General features: G+C 40.7%; 1 protein-coding gene across 2 annotated transcripts in view; it reads right to left on the reverse strand.

Moving 5' to 3' along the window:
- LOC309697678 (polymeric immunoglobulin receptor-like) overlaps nucleotides 1-6,763 on the reverse strand; it is a 31,385-nt gene extending 24,622 nt beyond the window's left edge. For both annotated transcript variants that reach the window (XM_082519790.1, XM_082519789.1), the window contains exon 1: nucleotides 6,663-6,763. In XM_082519790.1, coding sequence (XP_082375916.1) covers nucleotides 6,663-6,702 — 40 coding nt within the window. In that variant the 5' untranslated portion in view covers nucleotides 6,703-6,763. The remainder of the gene's footprint in view (nucleotides 1-6,662) is intronic.
- Nucleotides 6,764-27,845: the final 21,082 nt, after the last annotated feature.

The raw sequence follows: 27,845 nt of genomic DNA on the forward strand, positions 1-27,845 counted from the left end.
TCCATTTACTCTGCATCCAGTCAGCTCATGAATTAACAACCCTTGCAGACTGTAACCCTTTTATTTTTTGTTTATGCCTTCAAATCCACCTTAAATCTTCTTTACCTAAACGTTGGTTTTAAACACAAACAATTCTTATATTCTATTTTGAAACGCTATCACCATTCATATATTTACAATGTTATTATTTACTAAGCCAGCATTTTAATTGCAGACATTTATCCACATTTGCAAACAATAGTTATAGAGCTGAATGACACACAAAACCGAAAGCATAGTCCTCTCATGCGCTCTGCATCTGCTGCCTCATTTGCATGCACACACACTCTTCATCTAAGAATAGCAGCAGGCAGTCAGTGCATTGCTGACTCGACCCACAGAGATCTTTTTTTATTACAGAGACGTCTTATATTTACAACTGCACAGATTTTAAACCTTTTAACACCTATCGAATTTCGACAAATTTAACATAACAGTTTAACCGATAAACTCCCTGAGTTTTTTGCGATCAATTAACCAGTATCTGTCCAACAGTTTCTGGCCTCATCTCTAAACTCCCTAACTCAATTTAAAAGTGTCCAACACCCAAGGTCCAACCTTTGCTGCCCAAAAAAGCGCAGATACCGTTCCAAACGGTAAGGAGATTCTAACTCCTAGTTATTCTGGAGTGCCCCAAGCTCCACAGTGACCAACTGACTATCCCTCTTCGAGGACAATGCATAAGCGTCCTTTGCATTGGCAAGCGTTACCTCTGAGCACTGCGCTTCCTACCAGTCCAACTGGCGTTCTTGAGTAATTTATAATACTTTGGAACAACAGTAAAACACCCAACCAAGTGTAAGACTGAAGCAGGTCCAACCTTATAACCAAAAAATAACCAAATTCCCTAACCTACTAAACGGTCCAACCGTATTCAATCATTACCAGCAGTCCAACTGCTTTAAATCCTCCGATTCTTATCAAAATCAAAACAGACATGCACCAGTAATTTCAGTGAGTAGACTTAAATTTTATCATGTCCAATTTGGCACACTTTGGAAATAATTCAACAGGTAGTGCCTTACCTTTTGGATAAGCCGGCTTATGCCCACTCACTTCAACCACTGGAATTCATGTCTGCCCGTCTGACCACCTCGGACCACCGCTCACACCTCCACTTTTTTCCCTTACTCAACCACCGGACGAAGCCCCCAAATGTTAAGATTCAAGAATTGAGAAAGGGTACAAGAGGTGATCGAAAAATAACCACACTGGTCCGGCCGGGTGAAGTCAAACGAAGATTTTAATTCACATGTGGGAAGATCACTGAACACAGCAATTGATCTTCAACTTACTAAAGCACAAACAATTATTTTATAACATCAGGGTTTGTTTACTGACGCCCCTTCATGCGTCACAGATACATTTTATACATAGATCAGATCAACATCATCATGACTTTTCACCTAGAAAATCATCTTCTATTTTCATGGCTAGCCCTTCCTGTCTACCTTTCAGTTCTTGTCTTGTTCCTCTTTCTTGCCGAGACACCAAGAAACGGTTCCTCTTTTACCAAGACAATTTTGCAGTTACAGCCAAACATAACTAACCTCTCCTCTAAATAAATCTAATTTAAAGTGTGTGTGTGTGTGTGTGTGTTGACCTCACATGCTCTTTGTGTCACCTCTTCACCTACTGTCTGTGTCTCGTCCTCAAATGCTCTTTCTCAATTCACCTGTTGCACTTCTGACCTTTTACCAGACCAGAAGCTCACTGAGACTATGTGTATGTCTTCTACTAAATAAATGTTTTAACCAAGAACCTCTACTAAAACCTTAATACAAGAATATGAACATATAAAAGATAATAAAATAAACTGATATAAGTGTTTTGTAAGCATGTATTGCAATTCCTTCTATGTTCTAGTTTTCCCTCAGCATGTATCACCTGAACAGTCACGTCAGTGAGGCTTACGACCTTTAAAGAACCTGAACATCAACTCAAATAAGCACAGATATGCAATATGTATAAAATGGTTATAACTGCACCTGAAATACAAAGTTAGCATCATCATAAACATCTTAAGGCCATCTTAAAGCTATCTATTACCTTGTTAAAGCAATGATCATACTGCAGATTATATTATGCTGGTAAAATACTTTTGTTCATCCCCACAACGTTTTCTAATAATACAAGGAAATCTACTCTCCACTAGACTAAATTTAATTAATATTTATGGCCCAAATGAAGATAATCCAAACTTTTATAGCAATTTATTTCTTAAAATCTCAGACTTACAAGGTAAATGTATAATTGCTGGGGACTTAAATTGTGCTCTGAATCCACAGAAGGATAAATCCTCAGGCATGGATAATACTCACAATAGAACACGAAAGGTGATCAAACAATTCATGAAGGAGTTAAATTTAAGTGATATATGGCGAGAGCAAAATCCAACCAAGTTGCAATATTCTTGCTGGTCAGGTACACATAAAGCGTACTCTAGAATAGATTACTTCTTGGTATCAACTGAGTTGGTTCATTTTATAAAAGATTGCCAGTATAAGGAAATAGTAATTTCAGACCATGCAGCCGTTACTTTGACTTTCATAGAACCAAAACTGATCAAGACTCGATTTGAATGGAGGTTTCAACTGAAGTGGATGCAGGATAAACAGTTTCTTGATTATTTAGGTAAGCAAATTAATGAATACTTTGAATATAACTCAGATCAAACATCGGCAAGTGTAAGATGGGAAGCCTTTAAAGCATACTTAAGAGGGCAAATTATAAGCTATACTAGTAATAAAACAAGAGAAAGAAATCAAAGGATAAAATATCTGGAAGTAAGAATAAAAAAGTTAGAAGAGATTAGCTTTCAATCAGGTCAAAACAATGAGTATATTGTAAAAGAACTATTACTGTTGAGAACGCAATATAATGAAATGACAAGTGAAAAAGCAGCTGTTAATTTATTGAGATTAAAGCAACAATTCTATGACCAAGGTGAAAAACCCAGCAAACTCCTGGCATGGCGTATAAAAAAGATGGAATCTGAAAGGGCAATTACAAAATTAGAAAATTCAAATGGTAATACTATAGTAGACCCATTAGAGATAAATAATGCATTTAAAATATTTTATGAAACGCTATATAACTCTGAACTCAATAATGTAACTAGAATGCAATCTTTATTTCTAGATAAACTTGAAATACCAAAAATTTCAGAAAAAGACAAAGTAAATGTTGATAGGCAAATTAGTATACATGAAATTATAGATGCAATAAACTCCTTAAATGCTGGTAAAACAGCTGGTCCAGATGGATTGCCAATTGACCTTTACAAATATTTTAAAGATAAATTAGCACAGCCCCTCTTAGATATGTATATAGAATGTTTTAATAATGGCAATCTTACTGACTCATTAAGGAAGTCTCTGATAATACTGCTTCCTAAACCTGGAAAACTAAATAATAAGTGTGAAAATATGCGCCCTATAAGCTTAATCAATACAGACACTAAAATTATTTGTAAAATTTTTGCTAAAAGATTAGAAAGTATTCTTCCAGTTATTATAGGGGATGATCAAAATGGATTTGTTAAACATAGACAGGGTTTTCATAATGTAAGACGAGTTTTAAACATTCTTCATAATCAAAGTGAGCAGGACGATACAGCCATTCTCTCGCTTGACGCGGAGAAGGCTTTTGATAGAATTGAACGGTCATATCTTTTTGATGTCATTGTTAGATTTGGGTTTGGAAAGGTATTTCTGCATTGGATCAAGCTATTACATTGTCATTCTGTGGCTCAGGTTAAGACAAATGAGATAATCTCTGAACAATTTGATATTAAAAGAGGGTGCCCGCAGGGTTCACCTTTATCTCCACTCTTATTTCTTTTAGCTATTGAACCTCTGGCAATAGCTGTTAGAAACAGCAGACAAATACAAGGTGTTAGGATTGGTAGAAAGGAACATAGAATTGCTTTATTTGCTGATGATATCATAATATTTTTAAAGCAATTAAAAAATTCTGTGCCCGCTGTAAAGGATTTATTAGATCAGTTTGGGGTTTTCTCAGGGTATAAAGTTAATGTAACAAAATCGTCATTAATGTTACTTAATCAAGGGTACATTCAAAATGTAAGTCAGAATATATCTGGCTTTACTGTTAACTCTGAATTCATCTATCTAGGTATTAAAATAGTTCCTTCATTAAAAGATGTGGTGGTACTTAACTATAATATAATACTACAGAAAATTTCCAAAGATTTGGAGCGTTGGATAAGTCTACCACTATCTATTATTGGAAGGATAAGTGTTCTTAAAATGAATGTATTACCTAGACTGTTGTATATGTTTCAAAATGTCCCACTGGCTCCTCCTGCTGGATTATTTACTAAATTAACATCACTAATCAGAGAGTTTATCTGGAACAAAAAGCAGCCTCGTATTCGTTTGTCTTTGTTGTACCTTCCCTTTGATACAGGGGGGTTGAAATGCCCCAACTTTTACTGGTACTATTTGGCTATTCAATTAAGGACAATAAGATTTTATTTTTCATCCCAAAATACCCCGTCATGGGTGGGGATGGAAGCAAATGCTCTTAAAATGCCATTAAATTTGTACTTATATTCTGCGAAATCCAAACAGTTAAAGAAAGAAACAAATAATCCTATAGTTCAAAACATGATTGAAGTCTGGTTTACAATAAAAGAAATGATGAATATTAAGAACAATCTCTCTCAGTTTAGCCCCATCTGGGGAAATGCCTTATTTGTACCAGGAAAGTTGGATGCAGGGTTTCAGGATTGGGCAGTAAAAGGTGTTAAGAAAGTGGGTGATCTGTTTTGTGATGGAGTAATGGTCTCATTTGAGGATTTAGTCTCAAAATTTCAAATCCCCCAAAAACACTTTTTTAAGTATTTACAAATTAGAAGTTTTATTTCATCTATGCAAAATAAATCCCTTAATTTTCCCCAATTAAGTAAGCTAGAGGAGTTTATGGTGAAAAAAGGTGGTAATAAAGGCTTAATTTCAACATTTTATAATTGGATTGTTTCTGCCTCTTCAGAAACATCAGTTTCTAAGTTGGAAGCTTGGAGAAAGGACCTAAATATCAATATTTCTGAGGAGACATGGAAGTTAATTTGCTTAAAAGCACAAAAACAATCGATTAATAGTAATTTAAAATTATTACAATACAATTGGATCATGCAAACATATGTAACACTGGTGAAACTGAATAAATATAATAATAGAATACCAGATACATGTTTTAAATGTGGAGAAGCCCGTGGAACATTTTTTCATTGTATATGGGAATGTAGAATTGTTTGTGCCTTTTGGCAGGAGGTGATGAACAAAATAAACCAAATTTTAAATAAAAAGATCACTTTAGACGTAGAAATGATGCTACTACAAGTGTATCCTAAAAATATTAAATTAACAACCTATCAAATTAAGTTTATGGATTACTGTACATTACAGGCAAAACGTATGATTGCAATAAATTGGAAAACATCAGTTCCTCCTGCTATTGGCGCTTGGATAAACTCCTTGACACAGTGTATGGAAATGGAAAGGATTACGTACTTTCTGAAAAATAAGTTAATATATTTTGATGAAATTTGGAAGCCATTTAAACATTTTTTAAAAGTAGTAAATATAGAACAACTTATGTAGGAGAGTGGAGTAGGAGGAAATTGTTAGCATTGTGCATGCTATTTTTGTTTGTTCCTATTGATTATATTTTCTTCTTTCCCTTTTTTTTTCTTTTTCTCTTGAATTATGTATAAATGCCACATATGGTACAATTGTATATATATTTCATTTGAGCTTGTTTTTTTTTTTTCTTTGGTCGGAAGAGAGCAGAGCGGGAGGTGAGGGTGGGGGAAAAGGGTTTCTATTACAACAGCATATTATGGGAAACTACCTTTGAATGTTGTTGAAAAAGTAATAAAAATATTTAAAACTTAAAAAAAAAAAAAAAAAAAAAAAAAAAGTCCTAAATCTTCAAGGCTAAAGGCAATCACAAAACAGGCCAGTTTAAAAGCATCGGTGCCTCCTGACGAGCACATAGAAACCATCATGTAGCTGACGACTTTAGTTTTTTCTTTTTTTTTTGTCAGGCGTCAGTTAAAGTCCCACGAGATGTCGGCATCTGCCCAGCTAGTTTCCCACTAAAATATTTTAGCTGTCGACTTAAGAAAGCAGACTAAATTTGGACCTGAACGAAGAAGAAAATAACGAACTAGAACTGGGAGGCTAAGCTTTAGTCTACAGGTCAATAAAAATCTAAACACAGGCAAGAACTCAAATAATTAAAAAATAACTGAAAACACTCAAAAATACTAGAATGAAGCTCAACCAAAAAAACCTAACAATAATTAAAACAAACAGTAGAATAACAATAAAAACCTAAATAGAAATCCAAATTCACACATTGAATAAAAATTAAACCTCAAACTTAACACAAACTCTGAGGATTGGAGTAAAAGAAAGAAAAACAGTTTCTTTGTTGTTGGCAGCAGGAGGAGGTTTGTGTCCGTGCAGTTTGCAACCAGAGTCAGAATGGAAGCGTCCATGAAAGTGACTCATAGCTGACTCTGATCATCATGTTTAACAACAGAAACATGTTGAAGAAGGAGAGTGACAGAAAGAACAAGTGAATGTACTCACAAAGGAAGAAGCAGCAGATCAGAGTGTGACGGACTTTCATGATGAGGCTCTGATGGTTCACTGCTGCCTCTCTTCTTCTTCACTGGAAACCAGGAACTTGTGACGCCTCACTTCTCTAACTGAAGGAGTCCCTCCTCCAAACACCACAGCACCTCTACACTCCTCCCCTCTGCATCACTCTTTTTTCTTTTCTTCCTTTGTTTCCTGCCTCCTTGTGTCCTCGGTCTGAAGGAATTCTCATTAAACTGTGATCAAACTTTCTGTGTGCAAACACAAGAAATACGACACGTTCTTGTTGCATTGTTGTGAATTATATTTAGCAGTCCTGAATATTAAAGTAACCATAGAAACTTTATGATCATCCAACATCTGAGATTATTACATACAGAGTACAATGTAACAAAGCACTTTATCAAGCAGATTCGACTCCTCTCTCCTCGTGTGTCTCCCTCACCTTATCGCTCATAGGAGGAAATAAGACCCAAAAGGAGGATGTGATTAAAAGTATCAACCATGTTGAAAGTGAGAAATGAGAAAGCGGTCTGAGCAGCAGGACCTGAGGTCTAATGTAAATCCTGGTTTTCACAAAGTATCCTGTGTTTGGTAAAAACTCTGGGGAATTGTTTCTTTTGAGGTTATTTTTTTGGTTTTTTTTTTTTTTTGCAGAATAAGTCATTTTTTCATATTTCATAATGAATTTACCAACAGTGAGTGCAAGTTTAAGGAGGTATGCCATACCTCCTTAAAAGTCATTGGCAGCTGCTGGTTGCCTTTGAGTGAAATTAGCTTCTTTTTTCTCAGTAAGGTTTTTCTTTGCAGTTTTTTCTGACCTGTAAGATTCAAATTGTGTTACTTTGTTACTTTAAAAAAATTCTTACAGCTTTTAAACAATCAGCAACAACATGCACAACTACACAAAAACCCAACTACACACTGACAGTAGAAATGAACAGTAAACACACACACTCAAATTTGTGAGGACCGGGTTGTGTGTCCTCACAAGTGACTGTTGGTTCTCACAAGTACAGCAGAATGCAGATTTCGGTCCTCAAAAAGATAGCTAGACAGGAACACACACACACACACACACACACACACACACACACACACACACACACACACACACACACACACACACACACACACACACAGAGCCCGTGTGTAAAGTATTAGCACACAGTTTCATGCTTTCAGGTGTTTGTTGTGTTCATCAGGGCTGCACAATTAATCAGATTTGATGCTCAGTGATTATCTTTCCACGATTAAATGAGCACGACTGAACGATACTGCAGCCTCCACCAATAAAAAAAAGAGCAAAACAAAATCAAGCGCTCCCCGACGTCATTGTCAACCAATGACATGCCTGCATGAGCCAGCTGTTCCTGGGCCAGTCTCCATGAGTGACACTATGTTAAAGATGTAACATACAACAAAGAAGAGCGAGCACTGCTGAACAGCAGACTAAATGGTAAATGGACTGATTCTCATATGCAACATGCAGTGTAAAAAAGAAAATCCTAAAACAACAGTAATATTCCAGCTGGGGCGCCAAAATAATCCCATAAAATAACAGAAAAGAACTTTCTCGTAAAAATACAGTTATTTTCAGCAATGCCAATACAGTTTGTTGCCCTAATTTTACATGGGATTTTGCCTTTTCCAAGAGTTTTTAAACATTAAATTGGGAACATTTTAATGTGATTAAACAATGAAATTACCTGTAAACAAGGTCAGTGAATGCGGCAATATGAATAATAATACTTAAATGTACAGAAATATAATATACAGTTAACAGTTGGTTTAAATAATAATGGATTGCATTCATATAGGGCTTTTTGTGACCCTCAAAGCGCTTTACAATTCCACTATTCATTCACACACTGGTGGAGGCAGCTACAGGTGTAGCCACAGCTGCCCCGGGACAGACTGACAGAGGCGAGGCTGCCATATCGCACCATCCGCCCCTCTGGCCATCACCAGTAGGTGGTAGGTGAAGTGTGTTGCCCAAGGACACAACGACCGAGACTGTCCGAGCCGGGGCTCGAACTGGCAACCTTCCGATTACAAGACGAACTGCCAACTCTTGAGCCACGATCGCCCTAAATAACAATAATTATTATTATTATTTGGTGTAAAAAAAGTTTATAAGAATCATTTTATATTTTTTTCCATAGCATTACATTTGAATTTAACAGTTCAATCTTTCAAATAACGGACAAATATTTGTGAAATTGTGATACATTTGTGAAAGTATTTGAACAATCTAAATATGCACATGTACAGACAGATATATTTAAAAAACGAGAAAATTATGTTTTATTACATTTACAGCGAGTTTACATTAATTTACATTTGAAATATAAAATCACAGCCTATTTATGTAAATTTAATGATATTCTAGAAAAACAGTACAAAACTATAAAATACACAGTAAAATACTTTTATATTACAATTTTTTGTACAGTGTGCCACATTCACCTCACAAGCACGTCTCTAAACTGAGTGCTTTTCTAATGACATTCACACTCTGATGCATCGGGGAGCAAATTGGGGTTTGCATCTTGTTCAAAGAAGAGGAGACGCTGCTCAGCGAGGAACACGGCCTGCGTCTGCCATCAAATTCAAAATGAGCTTAGTTTTCTTAAAATGGTTCATTTTCTCAGTGTGAACATTTTATGTTTTCTGTTCTATTCTGAATAAAAATACAGAACCAAATAAATAAAATAGAATTATTTGATATAATGAATAAAATATGTGTTTATGACATTTGCAAATCATTAAATTCTGTTTTAATTCAGACTTTATAAATAAGACCGTCACCGCTCAATGGATCAGGATACTTTATTAATGCCTGAGGATTCTGTAAATATAACATGCTTACTATATGAAAGAAAAAAGAAAAATGCAGACTCACATGGAAGCTGAAGGCTGGTTTCTCTTGTGTAACTACAATTTATACAAAACTGTGGTTAAGGAATCCCACGGTATTGAAGCCGAGTGTGGGTTTCAGATGAAATGAAAATAGCAGAACATCAAAGTTCCTTTTATACGATTATGAGGAAAAAACTGTTTCAGAGTTGCCCTCAGAGCAGGGAGCTCAAACACACAGATATTGACCTGATGAAATATAACACAGTTTGTCCCCTGAAGTGACTTTTTTGTTTGTTTTTGAGTGAAATGTTAAAATAAGTTCTATAAAAAGCCAAAAATGATTTAATATGAGCAGAGAGCACCAACACGCTGAGGCATCAGCTGTGTTAGTTCAGTGAGAGTCACAAACTCATGTGTACACTTTTTTACTTTGTTACATACGAACAAAATGACAGCAGAAGTGCAGCCACGTGTCTGGACAGACAGAGAGGAGCGATGTGTTTGTTTGGCAAGATTTCAGTTAAGAGTGAGAAACAAATGTGAAGTTTGCAGTTTTGTCTTGTTAAACAATATTTGAAATATTGTATAACAAAAACCCTAAAAAAAAACAAAAAACCAAATTTTCTGAAATATTTACGAGTGTTTTCTTCTTTGTCTGTTTTGTCCTACTTGAACACTAACGTGGCCCTGCAATGAGAGGAGAGTGCCAGCAGTGACCAACAGCTCGTTTGAGGCCCCTCCCTCAGCAGCATCAGTCCCATCACAGCAACAGGGAAGCTCCACATGAAAATATTAGTGCTCTAGAAACAGGCAGATTAGTAACATAAAGCAGAATACAGATCTACAGACATGATTTCATTGTTGTATCATCATAATTATCATGTTGTGGCTAAACAACCTGGATAACATGATTTCCTTATTTGTCATGGTAAAGTGTCTCATTCAGACTAAAATCTCTTTGGCCAACAAATAAAAAAACAAGTGAAGAAACAAATTCAGCGACAAATGAACACAACGTCCAGATTCTACACAATAACATATCAAGAACGACAGCAAAAGCAGCCATGTTTCATGTTCCTGCTGTTAAACTCCTTCAGAGGAAACTGTTCCCACAGTGTCGGCTCCTTCTGGACATTATTCCAGGAAAGAGGGGGGAGCATATTCACAAGCCTTCATACTTCTGTTTCTGACTCTGGAGACGAGTATTTGTAAATGACAGTTTATTGTTTTACAAACATAAGCTGAAAACTGCTTGTTTTGCTGATGTACAGTTGTTGACTTGGATATTTGTGAGTGGTTGAACGTTTGATTCATTTAATCTCGACACTCCTCCCTTCTACATCTAGAAGGGAGGAGTCTTTTTATTAAGTAACTTAAGTTATTAAGTTCTAAACTTGTTTCTAATCCTACTTGATGTTGAGTAAAAGGAGTTTTTCTGAAGATCAACCACACATAAAATGTATGATGTATGCACCACAATCTTCTCTGTGCTTTTAAAAAGATTTTGTTTTGACTGCTAATATGACAGATACATGAATTCTTCACAAATATGCAAAAACTAGCTTGGCCAGCTTTATGACTGGACGCTACTCTGACTCACTGCATCATCTTTTTTTGGCTTGGCTTTTAACCCAGACTAGAAATATTAATTTTATTTGATTTTTATTGTCTTTTCGATGTTCATGTTCAGCTCTGAGTCTGGAGAGTCTGGTCAGGGATTTTGAGTGTGGAGTAGATTTGGTCCAGGTCTCTGGTGGCTCCATTAAGGTTCTGGTAGTTTGAGGCTTTACATGTAGAAACTGGACTTAAGTCCTTAAAGTGCACTTTCTAAAAAACAGACAAATATTTATTATTATTATACAATCCGAATCTTTTCTAGAACATTTACACAGAGGCTGAAAGCAGCTTCATTTCATCCATTTAGAGAATTGTGGCAGCAACACTGAAGATGATCTGCAGTTAAGGACAGCAGATGATCTCTGGCATCCTACGTACTCGAGACACGGAGGACACAACTTCATCGGTGTTACTACAGGAGGCGTTGTTGGGAGAGACACGGGCCTTGTTAAGAAAACTCAGTGCACTATGGGTGAGTTTGTTTGAGTTGTCTGTCGCCTGAAAAGAGAGAAAAGAAGCCAATGAACAGAAGTCACTGTAGGAGAAATCTGCTCTCTCTTTCTAGTCCCTGTCAGGACTCTTGCTGCAGCATTTTGGATCAGCTGAAGGCTTTTCAGGGAGTTTTTAGGACTTCCTGATAATAATGAATTACAGTCGTCCAGCCTGGAAGTAATAAATGCATGAACTAGTTTTTCAGCGTCACTCTGAGACAGGATATTTCTAATGTGTGTGTGCATGCGTGCATATGTGTGAAAGCCCTGAAACACCAGCAAAGTGCAACATGATGAAACCCGGAAACCAAACATTCAAACAATGGTTAACACACTAGTGTTGATCACACCAGGCAGTGTGGACAATTGTCCTGAGAGAACATCTGGACCCCCATCAAGATCACCTGACTCACAAGAATTCAAACATCATAGAAAACAAAGAGGGTTGATGAGATGATGAGAAATCACGAGACCCAGTTGGTTCCAAAAGTAGCCAAGACCAAGAAGCCCAGAACAGCAGTGTGCTGTGTGAGAAACATGGATGAAAGTCTGCACCAGTGTCCAGAGCCTCCCACTACCACCACCAGCAGCCAGCAGCGGCCCAGTTGTAGGTGTTGTAGGTGCACTACAACCAGTCACGCAAGCTGCCCACCCAGGCTCCACACCCCCAGACCCCCATCAACTCTGGAGGTGAGAGACACGCACCCCAAAGCAGACGGCCATGCACAGGGATAGGGCAGTGGGCCTGCAGGAAGGACCCCAGGACTGCACTACGCAGGGGGCAGATCAAGTGAAAGAGAAGTGAAGAGAGCGAAGCCGGAAAGAGCCGGCAGGATCAGCCCACTCTCGCTCCTCTCCATGTCCAACTGCTCCACATATCCAGGGCCACTTCCACCCCACCCACAGCCAAGAGCCAACACATGACAGAGAAAAAAACAGCCCCCTGCATGACTGCCAAGGTATCCACCCCCAACTTAGCAAACCACCCCTCATACATACACCAAGGGCGACACACAGAACCAACCCACTCCTCTGACAACCACTGTGGGCCAGACACCCCAAGTATGATACTGAGTGAATATCATCCATAGACCTTTTTCTTTTAACAAAAAAATAATTAATTGGATAAATAATTATACATTATATATACAGACACCATGTAGATGTAAAGGAAGGTTGGAGATTGGCCTATAATTAGCTAAGACTGCTGGGTCTAGAGATGCTTTTTGAGTAAAGGTGTAACTACAGCCAGCTTGAAGGCCTGTGGTACATAGCCGATCATTAGAGATAGGTTGATCATATTTAAGATCGAAGAATTAATTAATGGCAGGACTTCTTTGAGCAGTTTTGTAGGAATGGGGTCTAAAAGACATGTTGATGGTTTGGAGGAAGTAATTATTGAAGTTAACTCAGAAAGATCAATTAGAGAAAAAGAGTCTAACTTAACATCAATGGTACTAAGAGTAGCTGTAGATAATATTACATCTGTGGGATGATTACTGGTCATTTTTTCTCTAATGATAAAAATTTTATTTGTGAAGAAATTCGTGACGTTTAAACTTTTCTTGTTTTGAGTTTTCTTCACTGGACTCTTGAACAGTTTAAAAGATTCAAAGTTCCCCAAACTCACCTCTGTGACATCAGCATACTGTGTTTCCACAGGAACATCTGAAAAAAGCACAAAGGTGAGTTTAAACTATTACAGGTGAAAGGTCAGGTGCAACTGGTCCCTGCAAATAAATCCTGATGTCTTGAAATGTTCATCTGTTCACAAAAACAGTGAGCAGCAGCATTTCGGACAGTCATCAAGAGGACAAACCACATATGTGCCAGAAAAGTTTGAAAATGAAAACACTTCAAGAATCCTGGTTGTTTAAATGCTTGAACTTAACCTGAATTCAGTTTGGACCTTCAACAAGTAACTGTCAGACTCAAGGTCCCTGACAGTTATGAGCAGTTATGGACGTGTATTTCTGGTGTTGCTGTCTCTCGTCTTCCTGGTTTCTGGGTTTGTGTGTGTGTGTGTGTGTGTGTGTGGGGGGGGGGGGGGGGTGGGGGGTGGCACTGGCCACACCTTAGGACCTCACACACCTGCTGCTGATCAGGCTCGTCGGGGGAGCTACTTGAGAGAATGATGGAGCTCCCACCGGTGCAGGATTGTTGCATGAGACTCCACGTTAGTGTTGTTAGTGTCAAGTGCAGCGAGTGCATGCCTGCAGTATTTTAGTCTCCTGACAGCTGCCTCTAATGCTTCCTGCAGGAAGAGCGTGGAAAGCCAGAGAGCAGCGAGCACGGGGAGTGCAGACACATGGGGGTGGAGAGCACGAGGCACGGACTTATTGAGGAGGAAGACACAACATGGGAGTCAGGGGAATCCACGGGATTATTTATGTGAATATTTACTGCACTGCAAATAAGTCCAGCATTTGGGTCCTCCTTTCCCCACATCCCCACGGTCGGCCAGTGCTAACCGTGACGGAAACACACTGCATTTTCAAATCTTCTATGGGAAAATATTCTGAATACAAAAAATGTGTGTTTCCAAAACTTTATTTAACTGTAAAGAGACGCCAACGACTAAAACGTTCATTACTGTGAGAAATGGAAAGTGTCATCCGTGCTCCTGTTGTCTCACCTTTTCGTTTAGAGGATCTTTTCTTGTAGAATATCAGCACAGACACTGAGACCAGGATGATGGTGACCGTCAGAGTCAGGCCCACATACAGCCCATGCTGGTTCTGTCCAGTTAATGATGGGATGACTGGTGAAAAAGATCAGAGAGCTTTAGCTGTGGTTAGATACGTGATCAAAAATAAATAAAATAAATAAAAATCTAGACAGAAACCCCAGAGGAGAAAATAAAGGAAAAAAATGTGAACAACTTCATTTTCTTAATTTTCTTCACAAAGACTGTGAAAGTGATAAATTAAATAAATGTTATTTATCTTTTATATACAGATGCCTGAAACACTAACAACTGCAATGATCAATAAAAATATTATTTAGCTACCAGAGACGTTAAAGTGGACCTATTCTGCTCATACAGCTTCCATGTATTTTTATTCTTGGTCTGTACTACAGTAACTTTGTGTTTTTACAGTTGAGCCTCGTGTGTTGGAGCAGCCCATCAGATCATTCTCTGTCTGAAACAAGCTGTTTCATCACTTCTCAGCTTTACATCTTCTTTTGAGGCTGATCCTCAAAAACAGGAGATTTGAAAGCAGGTAGACGGGGCTTCTGTGACCACGGCAAAGTCTCCATAAGGCTTCTCCACTTTATTTTACATTGTACAGAGTAGAAAAACTCCAAAAGGTTGATTCTGTTCATCTGCATGTAACTTTTTCAGTGGGAGAAACAGTCTAACACTCAGAGCAGTCTGCAGCCTGAGCTGTTGGCTCACAGGGATCACTGTACAGACACTGAGCTCATTATTAGAAACTTTGCTCGTGTTCAACATGAACATCCACCACTGGAACAGCAGATATATGACAGGAAATAAGGAACAGCTGAACAGCTCCACTCTGACAACATTTGATTAATGTCAGTAAAAACTCACCGTCTGTGACAGTGACCTCAAACTCTCTGGATGAACCACCCAGGTAACATCTGTACCGTCCTGAGTCAGACTTGGTCAGCTGTGTGATGCTCACATACAGAACTCCTGGATCTGTATGTGAAGCATATCCAATGTTGTATCTGCCTCTCTGAGCTTTGACATTATCTGTTTGAACAAGAGTGTTGTTTCCTCCACACTCTCCCCTGCAGAAGAACGCTCTGTTTCCAGGTTGTTTAAAGGAACATCCGACTGTGAGAGAGCTTCCAGTTTCTTTATCAAAGTGTTTCAGCTGATCATCGTTTCCATCCAGCAGTGCTGTTAAAGAGACAAACAATCAATAGTTACTATCAGTGCTGCAGAAGCCACTGATGCTGCTTCATAATCTGCACATTATTAGATTTTAATAGATTAGATTACAGTCTTATTTATTACTGAATTATCAGCTTTAAGCACAGTGAGAAAAAAAATCCTTATTTGCGACCGATTTATTCCTTCAAAATATTTCAATACCAAAGTTTTCCAGATTTGAGATTTTTATAAAGAACAAACTTCAGCTTCTTTAAACCGTCAGCAGCTGTCAGTGAAAACTCAAACTTTGCTTCAGGAACAGAAACTAAACATTTCCACAGCTGAAACAGAAACTCACCTTCAGCAACAACGATCACGAACCGTTCGTATGAAGCTGATGATGAAGATCCAGCCAAACCACAGCTGTACTGTCCAGAGTCAGACTCAGTCAGCTTTGAGATGCTCACATATAAACCATAAACTGATTGTATTTCATATTCAATGCTGTATCTGCCTGTTTGAGCTCTGACATCAGTTGTATTAATGAGAATGTTTTCTCCTTCACATTCTTCTCTGCAGAACATCTTCCATGTTCCAGATGATTGAAAAACAAGAGGAACCGTAATATTTCCTCCAATGACTCCATAGTAAAGAAACTGAGCATCGGTGACTTCAGGGTTTCCCTCCTGCAGAGCTGTTGGAAACATGAACCATCAACAGTTACTGTTTGTACTTCCTGTAAGAAGCTGCAGTCTGATCACAGCATTCACACACAGACACACTGAGAGCAGAGCTGACTCTTGGGCAAAGGCCATGTCAGCAGCCGCTTCAAGCGCCACCTGCTGTAACGGGCTCTGCTGCAAGTTTAAGAACAAAACAAACAAACAAACAAAATGAGAGCATCAGTGAGCAGAGAGAGGTGGAGTTATTTTATCAGCTGTTTCTAAACCATAATCTAAGGTGCCAAACAGCTGGACTGTGAAAAAGTTTTTATTAGAATATTAGTGTCTACAATGGAGGGGAACTTTTGTAAAAAAGATTTAAAATATCATATTTTATAATTAAAGTGACAAAATATTTTAAATGACCAGTCTATTAAGTCCGGAGTTCAATACAATTCAATTTTATTTATATAGCGCCAAGTCACAACAACAGTCGCCTCACAGTGCTTTATGTTGTACGCTTTATCCTAGGTACATAGAAAATCCCCAACAATCATATGACCCCCTATGAGCAGCACTTTGGTGACAGTGGGAAGGAAAAACTCCCTTTTAACAGGAAGAAACCTCCAGCAGAACCAGGCTCAGGGAGGGGCGGGGCCATCTGCTGTGATTGGTTGGGGTGAGAGAAGGAAGACAGGATAAAGACATGCTGTGGAAGAGAGACAGAGGATAATAACAGATATGATTCAATGCAGAGAGGTCTGTTAACACATAGTGAGTGAAGAAGAAACGCCCAATGCATCATGGGAATCCCCGGCAGCCTACATCTATTGCAGCATAACTAAGGGAGGATTCAGGGTCACCTGGTCCAGCCCTAACTATATACTACATATTTAAATACTATATATATGTAAAAAAAACACCCAGCACGCCCCTGCGGGCGGTTTATCCTTCAAGCTCGGGTCCTCTACCAGAGGCCTGGGAGCTTGAGGGTCCTGCGCAGTATCTTAGCTGTTCCCAGGACTGCGCTCTTCTGGACAGAGATCTCTGATGTTGTTCCCGGGATCTGCTGGAGCCACTCGCCTAGCTTGGGAGTCACCGCACCTAGTGCTCCGATTACCACGGGGACCACCGTTACCTTCACCCTCCACATCCTCTCGAGCTCTTCTCTGAGCCCTTGGTATTTCTCCAGCTTCTCGTGTTCCTTCTTCCTGATATTGCTGTCATTCGGAACCTGGAAGTCCCACAGGATCTTAGCTCGGTCATTCTCCACCACCCTTGGGGGCATCTCCCATTTTGACCTCGGGACTTCCAGGTTATACTCGGCACAGATGTTCCTGTACACTATGCCTGGATATCAGCCACCTCCTCTATCTGCCGGTGGTACATACCGTGCAGGGGCCTGTCCTTCCATGATGGTTCCTCGTCTCCCTCCTCTTTCTTGGGTTTCTGCTGCCTGAGGTATTCACTGAGCACTCGGTCAGTTGGGGCCATCTTCCCAATGTATTCTTGGATGTTCGTTGTCTCATCCTGGACTGTGGTGCTGACACTCACCAGTCCCCGGCCCCCTTCCTTCCGCTCAGCGTACAGCCTCAGGGTGCTGAACTTGGGGTGAAACCCTCCATGCATGGTAAGGAGCTTTCTTGTCTTTATGTCAGTGGCTTCTATCTCCTCCTTTGGCCAGCCTATTACCCCAGCAGGGTACCTGATCACGGGCAGGGCGTACGTGTTGATGGCCCGGATCTTGTTCTTACCATTCAGCTGACTCCTCAGGACTTGCCTGACCCTCTGCAGGTACTTGGTGGTTGCAGCTTTTCTAGCGGCCTCTTCATGGTTCCCATTTGCCTGCGGGATCCCCAAGTACTTGTAACTGTCCTCTATGTCTGCAATGTTGCCTTCTGGTAGTTCAATCCCCTCAGTTCTGACTACCTTCCCTCTCTTTGTTACCATCCGGCTACACTTCTCCAGTCCGAACGACATTCCAATGTCATTGCTGTATAGCCTGGTAGTGTGGATCAGTGAATCGATGTCTCGTTCACTCTTGGCATACAGCTTGATGTCATCCATGTACAGGAGGTGGCTGACAACTGCTCCGTTCCGTAGTCGGTATCCGTAGCCAGTCTTGTTAATGATCTCACTGAGGGGGTTCAGGCCTATGCAGAACAGCAGTGGGGACAGAGCATCTCCTTGGTAGATCCCGCACTTGATGGTGACTTGTGCTATGGGCTTGGAGTTGGCCTCTAGTGTTGTACGCCACATCCCCATTGAGTTCCTGATGAAGGCTCTTAGGGTCCCCTTGATGTTGTACAATTCTAGGCATTCCAGTATCCAGCTGTGGGGCATTGAGTCATAGGCCTTCTTGTAATCAATCCAGGCAGTGCACAGGTTGGTCAGTCTGGTCTTGCAGTCTCGGCTGATTGTTCTGTCTACCAGTAGCTGGTGTTTTGCGCCTCTGGTATTCTTGCCAATTCCTTTCTGTGTCCCGCTCATGTATTGACCCATGTGCCTGTTCATCTTAGCCGATATGATGCCTGACAGGAGCTTCCATGTAGTACTGAGGCAGGTTATTGGTCGGTAGTTGAAGGGGACCGGTCCCTTCTTGGGGTCCTTGGGGATCAGGACCGTCCGACCTTCGGTTAGCCATTCCGGGTGTCTCTCGTTAACTAGCAGCTGGTTCATTTGTGCTGCCAGGCACTCGTGGAGTGCAGTCAGCTTCTTCAGCCAGTAGGCGGGAACCATGTCGGGCCCTGGTGCTGTCCAACTCTTCATACTGGAGACCCTTTCTTGGATATCTGCCACTGTGATGGTTACTGGACCCTGTTCAGGGAGGTCGCTGTGGTCAGCCCTCAGATCCTCTAGCCACTGAGCATTGCCGTTATGGGTTGCATCCTTCTCCCATATGCTCTTCCAGTATTGCTCCGTCTCCAGCCTTGGTGGTGCTGTTCTCTTATTGTTCCCTTGCCACTGAGAGTACACCTTTGCTGGTTCTGTGGAGAACAGCTGGTTTATTCTCCTGCCTTCTATCTCTCTGGTGTACCTCCTCAAGCGGCTGGCCAAGGCTGTGAGTCTTTGCTTGGCAGTTTCCAAGGCCTCAGGTATGGACAGCTTGCTGTATTTCTTAGGCACCTTATTTGTCGCACCTTTCTGCAACTCCGTTAGTTGGCTAACCTCCCTCCGTGCTACTTTGATCTTGCCCTCTAGCCTCCTTCTCCATGGAGGGTACTGCCCCTTGTGGCTGTTCAACTTGTAGCCAAGCATCTCACTGATCACTGCTGCCGTATTGTAGATCAGCTTGTTAGTGTCGGTAATCGTGGTTGTAGGTATTGCCCGTAGTGCTGCATTAACATCATCTAGCAGACCTTCTGAGGGTACTTCACGTAATCTTGGTAACCGGCTACGGGGGATCCAGGTTTCAAGCTTGGCCATGATCCTATATATATATATATATATATATATATATATATATATATATATATATATATATATATATATATATATATACATATATATATATATACATATATTTATATATATATACATACATATATATATGTTAAGATTAACAATGGCTAACACTGAGCAGTGCTGATTTTCTAACACTGGAATATTTCTAACATTTTGAGTTATTTTCCAGACACTTCCAATTTGTCCATTTACATGCACAAACTGGAGTCTATTAGATAGATATGATACAAACCACTGCAGTGCAGTACCTGTAATACCTACAGCATGTTCTAATCGCTCTAATAGGATATTATGGTCGACAGTATCGAACGCTGCACTGAGGTCTAGCAGGACAAGCACAGAGATGAGTCCACTGTCAGAGGCCATAAGAAGATCATTTATAACCTTCACTAAAGCTGTTTCTGTGCTGCTCTGAAACACGCTCACACCACCTGACATTCACAGGCAGGCTCCCATCCAAGTCCTATCCAAGCCCAACCCTGCTTAGTTTTTGAGATCAGATAAGATCGGACATGCTCAGGGTGGTATGGCCATAAGCTGTTTATCTCCCAGTTCCCTCACTGGGCTGGTTACAGTCATTATGCAAATGTACTGTTTATAAGATTGGGGAGTCCTGCAGTCAGCTGAGACTGAAGAGGTCACCTGGATGAGTGACGAAATGTTTCTCCCACAAAACGCTACGTCCAGATGAACAGAATCAGCTGTTTGGGATTTCCTTACCTGGATGGTTGAGCATACATCAAGATATTTATTCACTAAATTAATTGGTAGGTTAATCACTGATTATGTTTTAATGCTACACCTATTTGCCATCAGTTGCATCCCTAAAATAAAGAAAGCTTTAAAAATCAGTGAAAAAGAAGCAGAACGATAACCACGGTGGCACAGAATGAGCTTTGTATCCCAGCAGTTACCAAGAAGGGAAGAAGCTGCCCATTAAAGCAACTCACAGCTGACTGAGATGACCATGTGTAACAATAAGAAAAGTAAGAAACCCAAGTGCCACAAAAATATGCCAATATACTCACAAACGAAGAAGAAGTAGATCAAACTGTGAAGGGTGTTCATAACGAAGCTCTGATGGTTTACTGTTTCATTGGAGCTCTGTTAAAAATCTCTTGCTTTGACTCCTCTCTCTTTCCACTCCTCTGAACACATACGTGGTGGGAGGGACTATGAAGGACCCAAGAAGAGGATGTGAAGAAACAAACTGACGATGTAGAAACAGAAATGAGTCAGAGGTTTATGCATCTGGGCTTGAGGTTCACTGCTCATTCATGTACACTTTGCAATTACACTGTTATTGAAAGTGGATCGAAGGGTGTAAACTTCTGCAGTGACAACTTAAAGAGTGATCATGGGCCCAGCTTGTTCTGCTGTGCAGCACTGGTGTCATGTATAACCAATGCAAAAGCTACTGGAGAAGGTACCAAGGCCAGTATTCATAAAGCTGCCTGTAGTTAAACCAGCTCTCAAGGTTGAAAATCTTACAAAACTCTTAAAATTATCATGTTTTCCATGAATTTCAATTTAAAGTTTAGCCTCAATTCTGTAAAAAGTGGATTCTTGTCGATATTTGCACTTTGCACAATAAAGTTAATCAATCATTTTAGATTTCTAGAATCAATCAGAACTAATTTAATCATCAAGACTAATTGAATTGTTAACGCAGTCATATCAGTATTTATGGTTCTTAATGTTAAGTCTTTTATGTCTTTATGCATCCAGGTAAGTAAGACCCAAAAGGCTGCATTTGATTTGCAGTACCTGGCTCCTACTTATCCATTTAATTCCTGTGGTAATGGTGTAAGGTTTCATACAGCTGTATTTTGACTTTATTTTTCTCAGATAAGTAATGTAATATGTCATATTAACCTAACTTCAGATCAGCTAAAGAAAGTGAGCGTTGTCAGTTTGCAGTCAGGTGTCAGATGACTGATGTTTTCTCATGGACTATTTCATTTAAAATACAGGAGAAAAGGGAGGGTGGGGGTAACACCAGCAGCTGCATATGAATATCAGCATGTGAAACTGATTCATGGTTAGAACAAAGAGGAACGAAGCTTATTTTTCGCAGCAATGTTCTCATTTATGTTGTGGTTGTTCTTCTGAATTGTAACTTCTCTAGCAGAGGTTGCTGGCATTCATTGAATTTCCAGAATGTTACTTCCTTCATTTTTATTAGGTTTGTAACTTTTTATTTTCTTACATCTTTGAAACTGTTGGCTGTTTTTGAAAGCTACCAAACATTATATCAAGTGTGCAGAAAAATACAACTCCACACAAACAACAAAAACAGAAAGTAAATGCACAAATAACGTGTATCAGACCATAAGATTTTAATTTGTTCAGTGCTGCAGCACACACAGTTTTCAGGTGTTTGTTGTGTTGTCTCTGACATCAGGGCTTTGACTTCTACACCTCCTCCACCTCCTCCCTCTTCTGAAGGAGCAGCTGCTAACTCCACTGAGAAGCCCATGAAACTGGGGAGGCTACCCGAAGCCGGCCGGACATCGTCGCCCCTAGTGTCCTCTACATCCCACCCCTCAAACCCCTCTCATTTCCAGGTTGAGGTAACGTTTCACCTGAAACACCAACAGTTCTCCTCTTGAGGCTCTCCGAGACCATAGCCAGCTGAAAACTTCATCGACCAGAACTTAGCTGGTCTACTCCACGTCCAACTAAGCCTACCCCATTCAGTTCCAGACACAGCATGTCCATCAGGGACCACCAGGAGGAGATCCAGTTTCTTTTTTTCTCCACTTCCTCTCCTCTCATTCTGTGCTATCCCTGGCTCTGTTGACATGACTCCCATATCTCCTTGTCATTGTGTCAGATCTTGGGCCGGGGTCTCCAGTGTCTACATTGTTGCCTCTTTCCTAAGACCAGAATGGATTCCACAGAAGCTCCTCTTCCAGAGCCCATTGGCTGGACAAGATCCCTCAGGTCTATCACGATCTCTCCAAAGTCTTCAGTAAGAAGCGACCGTCTACCTTACCCCCGCATCATTCCTACGACATGGAAATCAAGCTCCTCCCTGGAGCAGCGTGCGTCAGCTTCCGCTCACCTCAGGTGCTGCAAGTGTTTCTTCACTTTGTTCATTCTCTCATCTGTGATCAGTGCACGGGATGTTACTAAAGTAGCTGCGTTCCTCTTGCAACCCATTGTTAACCTTTGCCGCATGTGGCTCTAGCCAGCACGCTACACGGGCGTGCCAATTTATCAAAAACCATCCATGCGTTTTCCCCAGATCGTGACATTTATGTGCAATGAATAGAACTCGATTTTGTTTACTTAAAAACAATGATTTGTAATGAGTGACTTGATTAAAACTTAAGGAGCATTTTCACTGTTTAACATACAAACATGACAACACAAACCAGACTGGACCTTCCCTGATGGCCTCTGCATTGTGCTGGGATGTCTTCAACTCTCTGAACTCTTTATATTGAAACCCTGTGGAGGTGTCAGGTGGAATTAAAATATATTAAAGTTCCTTTACAGTTTTTGCTCGTTGCTTGAACACTATAAACCCATGCTTAGACTAAAGTAACACAACTTGAAGCTTTTGTTACCATACCTCAAACACATGTACCCATACCTTAAACAAAAGTGCTGCTTTGCACTCTGGTTGCAATTATGCAACACACTTACTCCTTTATGCAACACACATGGTCCTGCATGCTACACTCTATTTCATACATAAGACACTTCGTTCAAAAATGAAATTTCAGGGTGCCATTTGGAAAACACATGTATCCAAAATACAAAACACATCGGGTAATTGCAACCACTCAAATATACACCTGAAGGCACCTACTTGCAAAACTGAACACCAATTAGCCAACCACAAAAAGCCCTCAGTTTAGCCATTTCAAGAACTTTGCAAGCATGGATGGAGGGAGAGCAAGAGGAAGAGGAGGAGGAGGTCAAAGAGGCCATGCACGGACCCATATTTCTGATGATATAAGAGCAACTTTGGTGGACCATGTCATCAACCACGGCCTGACTATGAGGGAAGCTGGGCAGAGAGTCCACCCACATCTAAGCCGCTTCACAGTGGCATCTGTAATAAGAAAATTCCGACTAGAAAACAGGTCTGTCTTCATCTCACTGCCTTCTACTCCACTCAGATGGTTTTATAGTACTGTTCTACAGTATATCACCATATCAAGTGTACAGCGTACTGCAGGGTGCTAATGCTCCTTTTGCAGCCAAAGTGGTAGTTTCTGTGAAACATACCATGATTACTTATATTGAAGTACAGTGTTGTACAGTGGATGACACAGTACATACAGTAAAGTACTGTAAGAAAAATAAGCAAACCGATGACAATATGTGGTTGTATTTCTCTAGAATGACTCGAAGACCTTCTGGGGGAGGACGCCAACGCCTGTTCACACAACGGCAGGAACTTGCCGTTGTGGACCTAGTGAGGGCAGACAATGCCATCCGTCTCCACCAGCTACGAAAGCAAATACTTGCAGACAGGCAAGTGTTCAGCAACATAAACCATGTGAGCATCACCACCATCAGACGCATCTTGGGAAAACACAGCATCACCATGAAGCAGCTCTACAGAGTCCCATTTGAGAGGAACAGTGACAGGGTCAAAGGACTTCGAGCTGAATATGTACCAATATGCCTTCTGAATGAACAATGGAAATCAAAGACTGCAGTGCTTTATATAAAGTAGACTAGTGTGTTCCCCCTGCTCTGTAAGTGTTTGCATATGATGCAAGTATGTGTCATTTTGTCAACAGAGTTACATTTTGACAAAGGAATGTTAGGTTTTGATAGCAGAGTTTAGGTTTTGAGAGTAGAGTTTCAATTTGGTGCAGATGTGAATGGTATATTTCCCAGTGTTGTGTCATGTTTACTTGTGTTTAGGGTTTTGGCACAATGAGCAAAGTTTTGCAAAATGTGTTCAGGCAACGGGCAAAAACTGTAATAACCAATGAGAGAGAAAAGAAAAAAAACAACTTGTTTTCTCTATAATAATAATGGATTGCATTTATATAGTGCTTTTCAGGGCCCTCAAAGCGCTTTTCATTCACACACTGGTGGAGGAAGCTACAGGTGTAGCCACAGCTGCCCTGGGGCAGACTGACAGAGGCGAGGCTGCCATATCGCGCCATCGGCCCCTCTGGCCAACACCAGTAGGCGGGAGGGTGACGTGTCTTGCCCAAGGACACAACGACTAAGACTGTCCGAGCTGGGGCTCGAACCGGCAACCTTCCGATTACAAGACAAACACCCAACTCTTGAGCCGCGATCGCCCGGTGTTTACAGTTTTTTCTGAATGCTTAAACCCTAACTGTGATTCCTGTAGCACAATCTCTAAAACTATTCAGACTTATAGCAAAACCACTCACTGAGTTTGCAAAACTAAAAGCACAAAAACTGCTTTGCACTCAGTTTGCAATTTTGTAACACACACTTTGCAAAACTGTAGGCACAATTCACTGCACAACACTCAATTACCAAATTTCCAACACACTCCTAGCAAAAGTATACACATGTATGGCTATCATTAACACTAATTTGCCAACTGTCTGGCACACTTTCACATGTGAAAACTTTTTTAGATAATTAGTTCACTTTGCAATCAGCCTAAGCACTATAATACAGGTAAGCTGTGTGTGCGGAGTACAATGGAGGGAGCAGAAAGAGTGAGAAGTAGAGGAAGCTGAGGAAGAGGACGTGGAGGTGAAGAAGTAGGATGAAGAGGACGACAAGGACAAGGAGGAGCAAGAGGAAGACGAGGAAGGGGGAGAGGAAGATGAGGAGGGGGGAGAGGAAGGGTAGGAAGAGTAAGAAATAGAATTGCTGATGACATCAGAGCTACAATAGTGGACCATGTAATCAACCGTGGAATGACCCTGAGGGTAGCTGGCCAACGGGTCCAGCCTAACTCGAGCCGCTACACTGTAGCAAGCATCATAAGGACATCTTGAAATTAGAATCAGTGAGTACAGTCACTTCGCACAAAGATTTGTAGCACTGCCATATGCCAATGAGAAACACACCAATACCATTGATGTAAAAATACTGAAATTGTTACTTTACAGAATTGCTAGATGACCAGATGCTGGGGCAGAGGAAGCATGTTCACTGCAGACCAAGTAACCCATATAGTCATTATGGCGATTGCAAATAATCCTATACTTGGAAATGAACACTTGTGTTTGTTTTGATGTGTTTGAATAAACACCAGTACTTGAAGTTTGGATCCCTCTATGCTTATGGATCTATGACAGAAGTATGAGCTCAAACTGACATAGCCTACCTTGTGCACAGAGAAAGCAAAAGCCAGATGTGTTTTGTATTCATACCATCAGTGTGCAGTTGGCGCATTGTGTGCTTAGTAGATGATGGCTTGTGTGTACTGTTTGATACGGAAACACCATTTTTACGAAGGTGTGAAGAGTTAATCTAGCTGTGTTTGCTTTTGCAAGAGAACTACAATGTTTTGATGATTGGGTGACAGGTTTTCTTATTTGTGTGAAGAGTTTTGCAAAATTAGCCAATAGTTACAAAAAATGTGCTTAAGCAATCAGAAAAAACTGTAAGCAATCAGAAAAAACTGTAAGCACATTTTTTGTAACTATTGGCTAATTTTGCAAAACTCTTCACACAAATAAGAAAACCTGTCACCCAATATGTCTGTGAAGGTTCTCAGTCATCCAGGTCATCGTACTCAAAGGATCTTGCAAAGAAAAGCGTCTGGACTTCTTTAAGTTGCTTGAAGACGTTTCACCTCTCATCCGAGAAGCTTCTTCAGTTCTAAGGTCAAATGGTGGAGAGTCCCAGATATAAACCTAGTGGGAGTTTCCCCCCACAGAGGGACAAAAGGACCCCCTGATGATCCTCTAATCGCCTGAGCCAAGGTGGGAAACTGGGCGTGGGTCCCAATCAGCCAGAGTTTCGGGTGTGTTCATTGTGAAACCTGGCCCCACCTTATCATGCGAATTCCTGAGGTCAGATGGCCCAGGATGTGAGTGGGCGTTAAGGCGTCTGGGAAGGATCTCAAAACTGGATTATAGATGGCAGAGAGTTGGTGTCGTAAACCCCCGCCTCTGTTCAAAGATGGTCGCTCACAGTGGACATAGATGGCTTCTTTCACTCCTCTTTCAAACCATCTGTCCTCTCTGTCCAAAATGTGAACATTGGCATCCTCGAAAGAGTGACCTTTGACCTTTAGATGCAGATGGACTGCTGAGTCACAAGCGCATGGCACAACACAGAAGAGCCACCTCCACAGGACAAGACTCAGCAGTCCATCTGCATCTAAAGGTCAAAGGTCACTCTTTCGAGGATGCCAATGTTCACATTTTGGACAGAGAGGACAGATGGTTTGAAAGAGGAGTGAAAGAAGCATCTATGTCCACTGTGAGCGACCATCTTTGAACAGAGGCGGGGCTTACGACACCAACTCTCTGCCATCTATAATCCAGTTTTGAGATCCCTTCCCAGACGCCTTAACGCCCACTCACATCCTGGGCCATCTGACCTCAGGAATTCGCATGATAAGGTGGGGCCAGGTTTCACAATGAACACACCTGAAACTCTGGCTGATTGGGACCCACACCCAGTTTCCCACCTTGGCTCAGGCGATTAGAGGATCATCAGGGGGTCCTTTTGTCCCTCTGTGGGGGGAAACTCCCACTAGGTTTATATCTGGGACTCTCCACCATTTGACCTTAGAACTGAAGAAGCTTCTCGGATGAGAGGTGAAACGTCTTCAAGTAACTTAAAGAAGTCCAGACGCTTTTCTTTGCAAGATCCTTTGAGTACGATGACCTGGATGACTGAGAACCTTCACAGACATATTGGGTGACAGGTTTTCTTATTTGTGTGAAGAGTTTTGCAAAATTAGCCAATAGTTACAAAAAATGTGCTTACAGTTTTTTCTGATTGCTTACAGTTTTTTCTGATTGCTTAAGCACATTTTTTGTAACTATTGGCTAATTTTGCAAAACTCTTCACACAAATAAGAAAACCTGTCACCCAATCATCAAAACATTGTAGTTCTCTTGCAAAAGCAAACACAGCTAGATTAACTCTTCACACCTTCGTAAAAATGGTGTTTCCGTATCAAACAGTACACACAAGCCATCATCTACTAAGCACACAATGCGCCAACTGCACACTGATGGTATGAATACAAAACACATCTGGCTTTTGCTTTCTCTGTGCACAAGGTAGGCTATGTCAGTTTGAGCTCATACTT

This window comes from Aulonocara stuartgranti, assembly GCF_965226115.1.
Source record: "Aulonocara stuartgranti genome assembly, chromosome: 20".
Classification (NCBI taxonomy): domain Eukaryota; kingdom Metazoa; phylum Chordata; class Actinopteri; order Cichliformes; family Cichlidae; genus Aulonocara; species Aulonocara stuartgranti.